We start from the raw sequence: 16,028 nt of genomic DNA on the forward strand, positions 1-16,028 counted from the left end.
AGAGACTTCATCATTTCTTCACTACCAGACACACTGGACCCACTACAGTTCGCTTACTGTCCAAATCGTTCCACAGACGATGCCATCTCTCGTCTCCTCCACACATCACTTACTCACTTGGACACTAGAAGGGGGAATTATGTTAAAATGCTCTTCATAGACTACAGCTCTGCATTTAATACCATAATTCCCTCCACACTCACCACCAAACTGGAGCACCTGGGACTCAGCTCATCTATGTGTCAGTGGATCTCCACCTTCCTAACTGGCAGACCACAGGCAGTAAGGATGGGCGGACATGTCTCAGCCTCCACCACTCTCAGCACTGGAGCCCCCCAGGGGTGTGTTCTGAGCCCCCTGCTGTACTCTTTGTACCCATATGACTGTGTGGCCACTACCAGCTCCACCACCATCATCAAGTTTGCTGACGACACCGTCGTGGTGGGCCTGATCTCTGACAACAACGAGGCGGCCTACCTGAAGGAGATTAGGAATCTGGAGAACTGGTGCCAGAGGAACAACCTCCTTCTAAACGTCAGTAAGACAAAGGAGTTGATAGTGGACTTCAGCACTAAGCAGGAGAGGAACTACCAGACCCCCGTCATCAACGAGTGCCCAGTGGAGAGAGTGGACAGCTTCAAATACCTCGGAGTTCACATCACGCAGGACCTGTCATGGTCCTGTCACATCAACACCGTGGTGAAAAAGGCCCGACAGCGTCTCTACCACCTCAGACACTTGAGAGACTTCCGACTGCCCTCCAAGGTGCTCAGGAACTTTTACTCGTGCACCATAGAGAGCATCCTGACGGGAAACATCTTAACCTGGTTCAGGAACAGCACCATGCAGGACAGACGAGCTCTACAGAGGGTTGTGCGATCAGCTGAGTGCACCATCCGCTCTGAGCTCCCTGACCTGCACTCAAACTACAGAAGGCGGTGCTGAACCAAGCCAGGAAGATTGTGAAGGACCTCAGCCATCCCAACAACAGACTGTTCTCTCTGTTGAGGTCAGGAAAGCAATTCCGCTCCCTGAAGACCAACACAGAGAGACTGAGGAGGAGCTTCTTCCCGCAGGCGATACGGTCTCTTAATCACACCACCACATAGTACTGACCCACACATATGGTTCTTACACACACACTGAACATTCTGGACATTGTTTTCACTTCATCACTTAAATCATTTTAAGCATATTTGCACTGCACAAGACACTTACAAATGTGGATTGCACAACACTGGACATTATATTTCTTCATTTCCATTTAATACTTGTACAGCTGCTGTTTTTGTGTGTATATATATATATATATATATTTCTTCATACATTCTTATATATTTCTATACTGTGTATTGTGTATTTTGTTGTACAGTTATTTTATTTTCAACTTTAATTTATATATTTTATTTTATTTTATTTTATTCCTTCCAAGTTAAATTTACCCTTTTTAATTTTCATATTTATTTCCTATCTTATTCATAGCCTTTTCTTTTTTCTTTAGGTCACGAGCAGTTGTGTAAGCATTTCACTGCATATCGTACTGTGTATGACTGTGTATGTGACAAATAAAATTTGAATTTGAATTTGAACATACTGCAAAAGTCTGTTTACTGATCTTACCCACAATAGGACCTGCAGGAGATTTGGTGGTCGCTGGGTACACTGGATATCCTGATTGCAAAAGAGAGGCACAAAATTAAGACCGCCAGTGACTGGAAAATGTAATGAAGTAAAACCTCAGTGTCAACTTTATTTATTGCTGCGGGGGGGATTTCTCTTGGTGCAGTAATTGAAATCCACATAACAAAAACTGCTCACATAAAAACAAACATCCCCCCACGCCAGCATTTTGAAGTTATTCACTTTCTTGCCAAGAGATAGACGAAAGGATTTAAGCAATGTTTGCATTTGAATAGTAAAGTCAGTGGTTAGGCAGCTCAGCTTAATGTAAACTGTACACAGGGGGGAAACAACATGCCTGGATTCGCACAAAGTCTAAAAACAACTTTTTATCATTTTATAAAGGATTAAGCACCGACTTGGCTTGGGAGGAGTAATAAGGCCTGAACAGTTCAGCACATCACCACTGTCACATCCATTCTTACAAGTACACGATGTGTATGCATTTAAAAAAGCACACTGTAACCTATTTAATACTGAGTCTTAAAGGAACTGGTAGGCAGAGTTTGTTACCTTTGGACAGACAAAAGAATGACATAGGCTCCTTTGTCCTATAAAACCGCTAAACTATTTTAGGTATTGTTTACTCAGACTTACTTACTTACTCAGACACGAACCTCAAGTGTTTGCAGACGATGTGCAGTTAATGTTTCAGCTGGTGCTGCAGTTACACAGTTGTCAGATTGTATGTGTACAAGTTACACATCTTCAGTTCAAAATCCAACAAGCTGCAAACATTTCGTGCTGTGACAGAAAACACCAAGCAAGCACCTCTTCAAACCCAAATAATTCTCTCATGACCGAGTCAACATGTTTAGTCTAGTTTGGCAGTGCTAACATGCTGATGATAAGGACCAAATGTTTAAAAATTCTGTGTTAGCAAAACACATCTCCAGACTACAGACCTGTGTTGCTGTGTTTGCGTAAGGACTGTAGGTTTCGATGATATCGACGATCAACATTAGATGATAAGACAAAAATGATGTGAGTCTTTGGATTTCTCTGTTGTCACACTGGTTAATTTTCAATTAAATATGAATAACTTTAAATTATCTTGAAAATAGATGTGTGAATAGAGAAATCGAGTGCTGTAGAAAATTCAACAGAAGCCGGTTTTAAGCAGGTTTATTAATCAAAGACAGAGAAAAAGATCAATATTACTGTAAGAATGGCTTTAGCGCCTTGAAGAAAGAAATGTAAAATGAAACATCGAGCAGCTTATCTCCAGTCATAGCAGACTCCAGATCAATGAGATTAGATGGGGAAGTTTTTTTATGTGTCCACTACCTGTAAGGCTTACGCGTGTACTCCTGCAAGATGTACTTTAGTCAAAAGGCTTTGGACAAATGTGTTTGTTCAGGGAGAAATCTGAGAGTAAAACAATCTTGATTCATGATTCCAGCTGTTAAAGATCAGGTTCAGGTTAACTGACCATGAATAGTTGCACCCTTCTATGACAAAGCAAAGTCTTCCCTTCAAGTCAAGATTCAAATGAGGTACAGGAAAGACTAACTGTGCCTTTTTGTTGTTTGCAGCAACTGCAGACAGATTTGTGTCTTGTGATTTTTGAACATGCAACACCAAAATCATGCATTTAGCACATTTGTGCAAAATGTTAACTTAGCACGTGAGAGCAAAACAAAACTTACGAAAGCAGTCTGGGTAGTAATAGTGTCCATCAGCACAGCGATCGCAGTTTTCTCCAGCAAATTGTGGCTTGCAGATACACCATCCAGACCCCATTTCACATCCAGCTGTTGTTCTTTCGTCACAGCCGCAGGCTGGTAGATGCCATGTGATTTTATGAAAAGAAAAAAGAAAGTGCCCATGTTAACATGTGCAAAATGTAGATGTAAAATACACATATAGACAAACACATGCATCATCAGAGTAAAATCCATCTATTTTCTTCCTGTTATCTACTTCAGGGTCACGGGGTGGGGTGGGGGGACTGGAGCATATCCCCGCTGCTATTGGGCGGGAGGCGGGGTACACGTTGGACGGGTCACCAGTTTGTCGCAGGGCTGACACAGAGACAGTTATCCTTTCATACTCATATTCACACGTATGGGCAAATGAGAATCATCAACCTGTGGGAGGAGGTCAGAGTACCCACACAGATCCTGCAAACTCCACACAGAAAGACCCCGACCACATGGTCGATTCGAAACCAGCAAATTCTTAATGTGAGGCAACAGTGCTGATGACGATGCCCACTCAGAGCACAAATTGAGGTTAAATACCCAAAATTTTCACAAAGTAAAGTAACACGTACAGAAAGCTTTCAACCATCCCAAATCCCAAAACGAGAGCTCTTAAAAGTTAATAATGATGAACGTTTACTGACTCTGAACACTTTCGGCTACTAAGCTACTTAATTGAGTTTGTGTATTTTATGATTAAATTAAAAGCTCTTGGGTCAACCGCTTTAATTCCACTACTTTGTCATGTGCAAACACAACTGTCAGCTATTTATACCAAGAGGAATAGTGATGGACCATTAAAGTAGTGTAAACAATGGCAGAGCCCAGTTTAGCAATAAAACAAGCGGCGGTGCCAGTGGTGCTTGACAGTGGTGCCATCTGTGCCAGTCTAAAGCGAGGTGCTAAAGCCTTGCTTTGAATAAAAATACACTTTGGCTTCACTCATTGGTCACACATGTTGTAGGTCACATAACAACATGGTGGGACAATAGTTGATTCCCAAACGATCTGTTGTCGTATCTTGAAAAATGTCAGAGAAGCTGCAAAAACGGATTCCACAAAAATACACACACGCATGCATAAACAGTATAGGCTTATATTTCCACAGTCTTTTTTTTTCATCAGTACATAGTAAGGTTTTACAACATCAGTATGAAAACAGCATTGTGATGTGACACAGACAAAAATGTGGCTTACGTATGCATCCGGTGGGAGACTCAGTAGGTACACCGTAAGGCCTGTAGAAGCCTTCAATGCATCTCTCACAGTTCACTCCAGCAGTGTTGTGCTAAAGAATGATACAGAACAAAATTAACTTTAGTCTTGAACAAAAAAAATATGAGTTTAAGTTTCTAGCTTTGCATCAATCTATGTGGACATTACGCAATACTTAATATCCATAACACTCCATCTTAACATAACACTCAATTCAAATTTATCTTGGCAAAGAGAAGGTCACAAAGTTCCTAGAAAGTTTCAAAAAGAACGTTTGCTTTGGCCTCACACAGCAAGTTGCACATATTTCAAACTGAAGTATGCAATATCCAATCCTCTGCAAAAGACTGATATAGAGACGTGCAGTATGGAATATTACTTCACTTTCTATCCTGTTTTCAACCACACACATGCAAACATAAGAATCAGTTTAGACTTGATACCCAGTACATACCTGGCAGTTGATGCACACTCCTCCTCCATCAAACCTGCCGAAGGTGTCTAAACTTGTTCCCCTTTTTTCCACCTCTGGGTCGTAATAACAGTCGAAGGCATGGGAGAAACACTGGCAGGCTGAGGAGGAAACCCCCCAAGACAAACACACACACACACACACACACACACACACACACACACACACACACACACAGACAAGTATTATTCTATACTGTCAGTAAATTACCTCTGACTCCCCCTTTCCCCCTGTAAGTACCTTAAGCTACTCATTCTCTTAAAAGGAATATTAAGTCAAGGTTGTTAAGCATCAAGAGAAACTATAAAATCCAAACTAAACAAGATGGCATATCCTCTTCCTGTAATCCACCCTGTCTTATTAATGATTATGAATGGGTTGGGTGCATTTGTACTGCATGAGTGCACTGACTGGATTACAAGTTTCCTTCCTTGCTTTACTTCTGTGGCTGATGCAAGGTTATGTTTCATGAAGGCCAAAGTTGTCAACAGTGCAAAGCAATTAGATTCCAGTTGGCAAAGGCTCTGCTGATGGACTGAATGGCTCGCTGATAAGCTCTCACTATCTAGGTCGGCGCAGGGTTGACTAAGCTCATTGACTAGCTACCTAAACAGACAAAACCCAGTTATCCTGAAGCAAGTTGTGCACCGTGCTGTTCATCACACATACCATATCAGGAATGTCCTCCCAGCTCTTCACTGAGGCTCACCACAATACCATATCAGGGCATCCACAATAGGGCTTAAATATCAGAGGCAAGAGGACACTTCAGTCCGCTCTGGGGGTAGTAATTCAAGGAGCCAACAGCATGGGGAGTAGCAGAGTGCGGTTTTAGTTACACACTAAATGAAGTACTGTACATGTATACTTACGCTGACACTCATTCGGGTTGTCAACAGTTGCAGCGCGCCATGGCTTCTGGTTAAATCCTGGGCAGCAGCGGTCACATGACTCGCCACAGGTGTTGTGCTGGCACTCGCACTGGCGACTAAAGAAAGGAGACGAGACGACTGTATTCAGTAGTAGTGCCAAGATGGGTTTTCAGAGAAAAAGTCCCAACTGTACATTGATATTTAGTGGCACACACAGTCGGGTATCTACAAACTCAAGGACGCACAGCGGAGCACTAACATTCATTCTGAAATCTTATTTCAGACAGTCAGACAAATAGACATTCAAATTTGCTTCGCTTTAAGCCTTGTTTTGGTATCTGCGCAGCTGCTATTCAGCGTTAATTCTTCCTGTCTTCCGTTTGATGTTCAAGCTTTGTGTAGGTGAAAACAGCCGCTTACAGCACCTGGAAATTACAGCGATGAGAGCGATGAGACAACCAACTTAGTGAAGCATCCACGAATCCTACCCTCTTCTTTTTTCTTGGACTTTTTTGTTTCAGAGTACTAATGCTTACAATCGTTCCAAGCAGCACTTTATCCCAAATCTTATCACAGCCAGTAATCAGGGGAACTAAAACAATCTACTGCTTTTTATAATGGTGAAGTCACTGCACAAACAGCATAATTGTGCTTTTCAGAAAGAAGTGATCACTCTTGATCTTATCTATGCTATACCTCATACACTAGAGGCCGCATTTGTAATCTTTGCCTCTTTTCTTTCAGAAATAAATCCACTTTACTATAATAGTTGTACACAAGAGCCCCAATTCTACAAAAAGCTCACTGAATAAAGGCAAGTGTCTTTTAGAGCTGAAGGTGAAGTATGTATTACTAACCTATTTGGGTTGTCAGGGTTACGGCCTCCCCCACACATCTGTGCGTGCCCGTGACAAACACAGCGTCCCCCAATGCTGATGTCTTTGATGCTGTAGTAATACTGTCAGCAAAAAAGGAATATGTTATCAGCAGCATAATTTCCAACCATGTTATCAGCAACTTAGCGACACCAGTCACACCAGAACAAATGCCTGGCTCTGCTTGGCAGCAGAAGTGAGTCACACATGCTGACAAGTACAAACTTAAACCATGACCCACGAGATAATGCTAGTTTTATGGGGTGAATCAGTGCGTGAGATAACACGAGATAAGGCAGCCAACATCACTGATTCACTAAACAGATGTTTTAGACACAATAGTAAATCACAAAGATACAGTGCTGTGCAAAACCATCATGTCTTTATATTTTGCCAAAACATAGTTCTAACAGGCTTGACAGTAAGTATTTGGTAGCACCATATTTATTCGTCAGCACAGCCTGAAGCTTTCTTATCATTTCTTTGGATTTTGGCTGCCTTTTGTTTCATTCTCTGTCTAAATGAGCTCACGTTGCTTCAGTAATGTTGAGGTTCAGGCTCCTGGAAAGGCCAAACCATGACTGATGGTGTTCCATTGCATGTTTTCCTTTCCAGGTATGCTTTTACTGCACTGGCAGTGTGTCTAGGATCATTGATCATCATTGGCACCTGCTGCCAATTAGATACTTTCCAGATGGTACTGCATGATGGATCAAACTGTGATATTATTTTTTAAAGTTCATGATTCTATAAGTTTTGACATGACATCCCCTACCCCACTGGCTGAAATGCAGGACCAAACCATGACAGAGTCGTCTCAATGTTTTACAGATGGCTGTAGACACTGTTGTACTTCTGGCTTCTTGGCAGCCACCTTTCCACTAAGACCATTTCTGATGAGGCTTCAGTGAACAATAGCTGGATCAACTCAAAGGTCAGATCTATCTCTCCGGTCCTAGGTCAGGATATTTTTCCTTCTTAAGGACACAACTTTCAGATAACTTTCATCGTTAGGTCTATCGCTTTTGTCCTCCACAAGTTTCCTCAAAGTTTTTTTTCAGGACACACTGCACACCATGCTGAGATATACAAAGTTTTCGGCTAATAGCACTTTGGGCTTTACCTTGTTGCTGATAAAATGTTTTTTTTCTTCCTGTCAGAGTGTGTTTTTTTGACACGGATTCAACTGATGAAATGGAAACAAATAATTATTTGTAACTTAGGTGCCTTTTTATGCTTGAATTGCTTATAGGTGTTCCCCTAAAAATGGTCAAATATAAGGACTTGACTGAAAATAAGTGAAAAACCAGCCAGTTTCAAAGAAACACTATGACAGATCTTCAGAAAGCCTGGAGAAATATTGGCTACTGGAAGCAAAATATAAAAAAATGAGGAGTAGCTCAGATGTTTTGCACAGTCCTGTACACTACTCTGTATCAGGGAAATACCAAGATGACTCATATGATAGATAACAGACAGACCTGGCAGTGGGTCTCAACACAGGTGAACATGTGGGCAGGCCTGTGCGCTTGTTTCAGCAAAAAACAAGCTGGCAGGTGGGTGCTGCAAAGGCCAAATGGGAAACAAGAGCCTGCCAGCATGACACCATAGTGTGAGGTTGTTGAGTGTGTCTCACCCTGCGTGTAACGGTGGGGTCTCTCTGGGCCTTGGAGATGAGGTGGCCGAGCAGGGTGTTGGTGCGGAGGAAGTGCAAGCGGATATTGGTAGCCTTTGTAAAGTCTCGCAGCGCAGGTGAGTAGGTAAAGTTTTTGGCCCCCGGACGGCCGTTGACAAGGGATACCACAACCTAAACAATACAAATTTACAATCCATTTACAATGCTTATTACAATATCAAGCTATTTGGTTTACTTCAAAAGAAAAAAAGTAGAAAGAAATACATTTTTATTTTACCTCTCCATTCTCCAAAGGGATGATCCGCGAGTATTCTGTGATGCAGAGCTGGTCGTCATCATTTAATAAACGGGCATTGGGCTGCTTTTCAAACCTCTCAATACACTCACGTGCTGAATCTGCCAAGAAGAAGAAGAAGAAGAAGGAGAAGAAGACACCCTTTATTCTTTATATTTTTATAATAAATCCTTTATTTAATTAATTAGTTCTCTTGTCAATGTAAAGAAATTACATTGGCATCTTCACATGATCAAAAGGATCATGTTCCTTTTGCATGATGCAAAAAGAAAAGACCAAAGAAGTATAATTTTAAATGGAAAAACTGGGATTTTAAATAATCTCAAATCTCTCTCTATATATATACACTGGAAGGAATAATATAATATGCAGTTGCAGTGTTTATGCAGCCGGAAATAATTTTTTAAAGGTAAAACTCAAGGTTAAGCTAATAGTCTCTAACTCATGATAGCTCCTGAAAGAACACAAACTTGAAGAGAAACCTTGAGACTGTAAAACAGATGAGTCACAGCTGTGTCTCCTGGCAAGCTCTGTGCACGCATCCCACCTTCCCTCAGATATCCCCAATCAGCACATACAAAATATGCATTAAGTATGTAAAATGGTAGCAGTTCAGTGTCAGATTTGCAGCGTGTCACCACCTGCCACTTTTAATACACCAAAATCAGATTTAAGCTAATATTCTCGCATGTTTTCAACAAGTCAAATTAAATCAAAGGTTTTCGTTCACACCCACTCCCTGTCTAAATCTGTCTCTGATTAAACATACTGCAGTACAAAGTTTTAACTCTGTCCGCAGGCCTTTTTCTTTACAGAAACACTTTGACTTGTCATGGCAGGAAAGACACGTGTATAACTAATAGTGTTAATGATGACTACACTCTTTTTGCCTCTGCCAGTTCTAGAAATGTATAATACCCTGGATTGCTGTGATAGCTTTTGGTAGGCTGAATTTTAAATCCTTTCCATAAAAAGGCCCAAAGCTGTGTAGTGCAGAGACATGAAACTCTGCCCTATCTTTTAAAAAAAAATTATTTATTTTTTTTATTTAATCCACAGAGAAAACCTTTATGAGAACAGAGTCTAAAAGAATCTGTCATCACTAATTACATCATTATAGACAACAATAGAAAACGGCACTTATTTATTTTAAAAGGCATTCTGCAGACCTGCACGTTTCCTTGATTTGAAACTCAGTTGAGTAATTGATTCAAGTTGGCACCACAGTCAAGAGGATTCAATATTTGATTCACAGCACAAAAAGTGCACCAACTCGCAGGAGAAGGTTTTTAATGCATTAACATATGAACTTACGTGCAAAATACTGCCAGGGGGTGAAGGTTTTCCCATTGTCGACAGACCTCTCCAGCACCCACAGGTCAGGACGTGGTGAATTCGCAAACTTAATGAGGACATATGCGACATGGAAGAGCTAAAAATAAAAAAAAATTTAAAAATAAAAAGAGAGAGAGAGCAAAGAGGAGGGTAAATAAAAAAAGCACCCAGTGTTCAGAATGAATTTTGGCAAAATACAGTTTCCTGTACTTGCTCTGTCAAAGTTCCCTGCTTGACCTGGAGCTCTGAAGATATCATTTTCTCTCTTGTGAATGTATGGACACAACAACAGCTTGGCTGTATTATCTCTGTAAATGATCACCACAGAATTAATGGCTTTGAATGAGGAAGAACTTCCTGTTTTGAGCCCTTTTATTCTTGAGTCTCAGCTTTAGCGGTATCTGTGCGGCCAACATTTGTTAGAGTGTATAAACTGGTGCAGGTGCAGCCCACATGATCCCTGTATGCTTCCCCGAACTTTCTATCTTCACCTCCCATCAGAATACTCAGTCCACACGAGGCCAGAGAATGATGTCAGTGACGGTTTCTGCCAACACTGAGCTTTCTGTCAGGCCCATTATATTCACCGCAGTACATTTCCTTTACAGTTCGTCAACATCGTTATCAAGCCCTAAAAGCGGGTGACTTCAGCTTGATTGAACATTGTACAAAAGAATAGTAATTTGTGCAGTCAAAGGTCTCTTTGTTATGACTTGACATGGACTTGACATAGCTTGGATCACAAACGTTTTTGACACCATCCTGCACGTGACACCTGCAGTGTCAACAAAAAGGCCTCGCCTACACCCGACTACCACACCCGTCCACATCTTGTTTAGCATGGTTTAGAAAGAGTTTATCTAAAAGCTGGCACGCGGAAACATTGCATGGTTCAAAAACATATAACCTGCAGTACCTGCACTCATTGCTAAGCTCATGAATGTAACTGCATCTACATAATGCGGTGCACTACTTCAATAACAGACATTTCTACAGACTGTCTGTCTTCGAGGCGGATGAAGGCAGGCCCACACTCGTCCAGCATCCCACAGCACATTGATGAAAGCTCAAGGAAGCATTTGAAATATTTCAGTTACTGACTTGCATGAGACGAGGAGCTCTAATACAAACATATCAAAGCAGAGCAAAGTCTGGCAATGCATCTGCTGTGGACTTACTGTGTCAAAAAGGACCCACAATTATACTGACAAGAAAAAGCCTCAAGTTCAAGAAGCCCTTAGGTTGATAGATTGTGACAGAGTTCAGAGGTCAGTTACGGAAACGTCCGCCTTTTTTTTCTGCCTGAAGATTGCAGACAATCACCAATAAACAACAAAACAGTTTGCAAATCAGGAAACGTCTTTAATCAGGGTCCAAGCGGAAAGTAAATAAAACAACTTGCAACCACAGCTTTGAATAGGGTGTGTCCTAAAATTAATCAGAGAATACTTCCACCCGCATGCAACAGGATGCGCAACTAACAAAAAAAAAGATGCACGGCTGCACAGGCTGCAATCTAAAAATAGAAGCAGGAGTTGCCTGTAATCAGCATGCTGGTTCTGATGAGGACCTGCAGGAAGTTTGGTTCACATGGGCTGCAGTGACGTTAAGAGATGTCAGGAGGGTGAGATGGCACGAGTGTAAAAAAAAAAAAAAGAAAGAAAAAAAGAAAAAGGGTCGGTGCAGTGGCGAGAGACTTGCTGGCTGGCACGCAGACCCATCTCAGATTCCAAACATAGCGCCACATTCCCCTTCCCCCCTAATGCCCCCAAAGCAGAGCGTGTCCCTGCTTACAGGAACCTGCTGCTGACATCAACGTTCAGCAGTGAAAATCTCCTCCACCACTTGTGATGATAAAGATGGCAACAAGATCCTCCAGTGTCACAAAAAATAAAAAAAGAAGCCAAAGTCCAAATTAGAGTGCTGAAACAATCAGACACCAGCTGTGTTTCAACAGAGATTTGGGTTCAAGATGGGTAGTGCAACATTTAAACTAGCTTCTTGGGATACAAACTGAGCTGTAGTCTGCAAGTCGCTTAGTTACAAGTAATGCGATGATGACACAAAGATTCAGGGACTTATTACTGACTTGATGCCAAACATTGAGTGTTGGCAAGATAAATCCTCTGGAAACAAACACAGCTAGAAACAGACAGTGTGATCTTGGAAACTGCTTAAGCAAAGCCATGCCAGAACAGGCATGGCTTTGCTTAATTTCAGGCCTGTCTTTCCAACTGTGTTCTGCCAGTCTAAACACATGCTCTTGAAATATGTCCAGCACCTACGTATTGTTTGAAGGAACCATGAAATACTGTAATGGCATGTTAAGTGCATGAGTAGTGGCACGAAAGACATGAAACACATTGACAAGCTTGAGGTAAAAAAAACACTTGGAATGGCAGTTGAGAAGTACCATCCTCTCCCCCTCCCAGCATCTGCAGCTTCGTACTGCCCTGAGGTCTGACTTCTCAACACCCACAACACAGGGCTGTGTGGGTGGGTGTCAAAAAGGTCAGAGTTTTAGCTTTGACAGGTTTGACAACTACCCTCTTCGCTTTTTACCACCCTTCTTAAATTCTTGACCTAAACCTGATGTCATATATATAAGCATCCAGATCTCCTCCAACCTCCTAATTAACGCAACGGAACAACAAAGCCATTCACATCCCTCGTGACCAAACACCTTTTTAACAGCATAACAACATATTTTCCTTTCCTTGTTGGGCTTGTAGAAATGTGTAAATTAATTCTGACACACACACACACACATGAACACACACTAATCATTCCTAAATCCATCAACCCTTAACATTTCAGGCCCAAAACTGTCCACATGAATAACCCATTTTGTATGTGCGACAGCTCAGAAGTGATATACTTGCACCATTCAGTGTGATCTGCAGCCCCACTGTTGCCTCTACACAGAGGTTCTACCCTCTAACTTCACACATGCTTGCCCCTTCAGGTATTAGAGCTGTGGAGCGGCACTCACAAAGAACTACAAGATCTCAAAAGAAAAGAGCTGATTGCATGACCCTTGGGTTGTTATACTCCTTTTAGGCATGCCTGCCACGTGGATCTCTTCAATTATAATCTTTTTGTGTAGATCAAATGAAGTGTACTGTAAAATGAACTGGTTAGGGTTTTCTCACAGCTTCCTCAATCATCAAAATGTTGTGTCAAACATTTGTCTTTTATTTTATTTTATTTTAATGTTAAACAGGTAGGAAATGAGACATAAGCTAGCAATACTGCTAGCAATATTGAACATCATAATCCCAAAGTCCAACCAAAGGGTACAGCCAAAAAAAAAAACTAAATCTAGATTGAGAGCACAATCCTGACAGTGAGCGCCTGAAAATCTGATATAAAATCAGAAGAATGCAATTTAAAGGAGGGGAGGCATCACCTTCTGTTACAGTGGATCACCCGTGCCAGACAGGACACGTAGCGCAGTGGGGATGGAGCAGTTGCATTCCAGTCTGTAACAATGCAGTGTACAACTGTTTGTCTGTGTGCAACAGGTGGGCTGTGGAAGGAGAAGGGGGTAGTCTGGTATGTTTTTCTCTGTCTCCATGACAGAAGTTATATGGTGACGACGAGCAGTTGGCTAAAAATTGCACGAGAAGTATTTCTGGTAATAATGCCGTACATTTCTACTTCTGCTTTGAACATTATGCACTCAGTCGCCACTTTATTAGGTAAATCTGTTCAACTGCTTCTTCACTTAAATACATAAGTAGCCAATCACATGGGAGCAACTCAGTGCATTTAGCCATGTAGGCATAGTTGAAAATGCCTTGTCGATGTTAGATATTCGAGGAGAATTGCCAGACTGCTTTGAGCTTATAGGAAGGCAACGGTAACTTGTATAACCACTTGTTACAACCAAGATGTGCAGAAGAGCATCTCTGAAAGCACAACTAGTTGAACATTGAAGTGCCACAGGAAACCGTGTCTACAATTCACACAAGAGTAACAAAGTTGGACAAAAGAAGATTGGAAAAAAAGTTGTCTGGTCTAATGAACTCAAATTTCTACTGGCAGGGTCAGAAACAACATGAAAGTATGGATCCATCCTGAATGGTATTAAAGATGCAGGCTGGTGATGGTGGTGTAATGGTGGGCGTGTTATTTTCTAGGCACACTTTGCCAAGAAAATAACCACTTGAGCTTCATTTAAAGACAGCCTACCTAATTACTGACCATGTACATCCTTTTTTATCCACAGTGTACCCATCTTTTGATTGTTGCTTCCAGCAGGATAACACACTATGTCACAAAGCTCAAATAATTTAAATCCGGTTCCTTGAGCATGAGTTTACTGTACTCAAATGGCTTCCATAACCACCAGATCTAAATTCAAAAGAACACTTCTGGGATGTGGTGGAACAGGAGAGTCACATCATGGATGTAACTGTGCGATTTTAATATGGATCAAAATCTCTGAGGAATGTTTCCAGCACCTTGTTGACTCAGTGCCACAAAGAATTAAGGCAGCTCGGAAGGCAAAAAGGGGGTCCAGTGTGACAGTAGTTATTCATTGGAGGATGTTTTAAAAGCAATGCAAATTCAAAACTGGCTGTAATGTGAAGAAATTAGCGATCTAATAACCAAGTGATAGAATCTGATTTAAAAAATTGGAATCTAAGCAAAAAAACTAAAAGAAATATCTATGGAACACAGTGCTTTAGTAGTGATGTGTAAGATTCTGCAGCTATGTTGCAGCATTGTGCTGCAGTATACATGGGTGTATATATGGGTGAGCTATTCATGAAACAGCCCTGTCAAATGGGTCTAGGAAACTTCCCATTGCATCAATGCCTGCGTCAGTAAACCTGTGACCACTGAATAACATTACTATGTACAAACTGGTGGCGTGGCCCTTGAAAAGGTGAACAGATCCCACGTTAACCCCCACAAGCTTTTCCACATCACAGCTCCAGATTTAAGAGCTGCTGTCCAACAGTCACCCGTGATGCACTCTGCTAATGCTAACTAGCGCAGTGTGACTGCTAGTGTAGTTGTAAATATCTGCTGGGTTGGCCTGGCGCCTTGGGCAGCCCAGCTAAAGACAGGCACTTACATCACCTCCATCGTCACCGAAGCAAACGGGATATGTAACAGCCAATGTTGTCTCAGGGGTGAGCCAACTATACAGTATGAAGAAATATTTATTACAAAGCATAGATAGGCAGTTCTTCTACAGCAATTTACTCACTTCTTTGACTGTTCAGGATTACATAGGCAAATCACAGCTTCAATTAGGATTAAAGCCTATACAAAGTACAAATCCACTTCTAACATGGTTTCAAGAGATGCAGTGCAGCCATGCAAACTGAATCTGGACCGAGAAGGTCACCCATGCATACAAGCAAGCATCATGCATGGTTGTACATTAATGTCTATTAGATTAAACGGCATCAAGGGTGTTCAACAAGCCAGGAAAATTAAATGTTTTCAGATATAACTTCTATGCTATGTGTGTTTTCTCTTTTCTCACCACCAAATTACACCACCTCTCTATTTCTAGCCATTTATCTTGTGAAAAGAGAAGGCCAGGTCACTTTCAGCAAGGCTTAAAAGGGCCAAACTTTTGTGAGAGTCTGAGAGCACAGAAAGGATGTCACACAATACCGCCTAGAAGGATTCTAACACAAAAGGGGGCGACGGCTGCAAATAAAACATTCAAACCAACTTTTGTGGGAGGTGAACCCCCGAGAAAGAGGATTAGGTTCCAGGGGAATGTCTTCAAAATTGAGTTCTTGGAAGCTTTTTCTCTTGACGATTGCTGAATTATAGACAGAGCCAAAAACATTGCATTAACCTGAGTCACTCTCTTACCACTTTGTTACAAAGCTAAATCATAGATCTTGAACTTGTTCACATCTTCTAAAAAGTGAAAGGTCTCAGTGTGCACACTACCAAAGCCTTCTAAATGAATA

At 41.5% G+C, this 16,028-nt stretch overlaps 1 protein-coding gene across 3 annotated transcripts in view; it reads right to left on the reverse strand.

Moving 5' to 3' along the window:
• LOC102791105 (laminin subunit alpha-3-like) overlaps positions 1-16,028 on the reverse strand; it is a 63,633-nt gene that overhangs the window by 38,985 nt on the left and 8,620 nt on the right. For all 3 annotated transcript variants that reach the window (XM_087832066.1, XM_087832065.1, XM_087832067.1), the window contains exons 3-11: positions 10,063-10,180; positions 8,731-8,849; positions 8,454-8,624; positions 6,800-6,900; positions 5,943-6,058; positions 5,053-5,171; positions 4,581-4,671; positions 3,330-3,461; positions 1,621-1,671 (exon numbers count right to left, since the gene is read on the reverse strand). In XM_087832066.1, coding sequence (XP_087688192.1) covers positions 1,621-1,671; positions 3,330-3,461; positions 4,581-4,671; positions 5,053-5,171; positions 5,943-6,058; positions 6,800-6,900; positions 8,454-8,624; positions 8,731-8,849; positions 10,063-10,180 — 1,018 coding nt within the window. The remainder of the gene's footprint in view (positions 1-1,620; positions 1,672-3,329; positions 3,462-4,580; positions 4,672-5,052; positions 5,172-5,942; positions 6,059-6,799; positions 6,901-8,453; positions 8,625-8,730; positions 8,850-10,062; positions 10,181-16,028) is intronic.

The sequence above is a fragment of the Neolamprologus brichardi genome, chromosome 18 (genome assembly GCF_056152115.1).
Source record: "Neolamprologus brichardi isolate AB-2024 chromosome 18, ASM5615211v1, whole genome shotgun sequence".
Lineage (NCBI taxonomy): Eukaryota > Metazoa > Chordata > Actinopteri > Cichliformes > Cichlidae > Neolamprologus > Neolamprologus brichardi.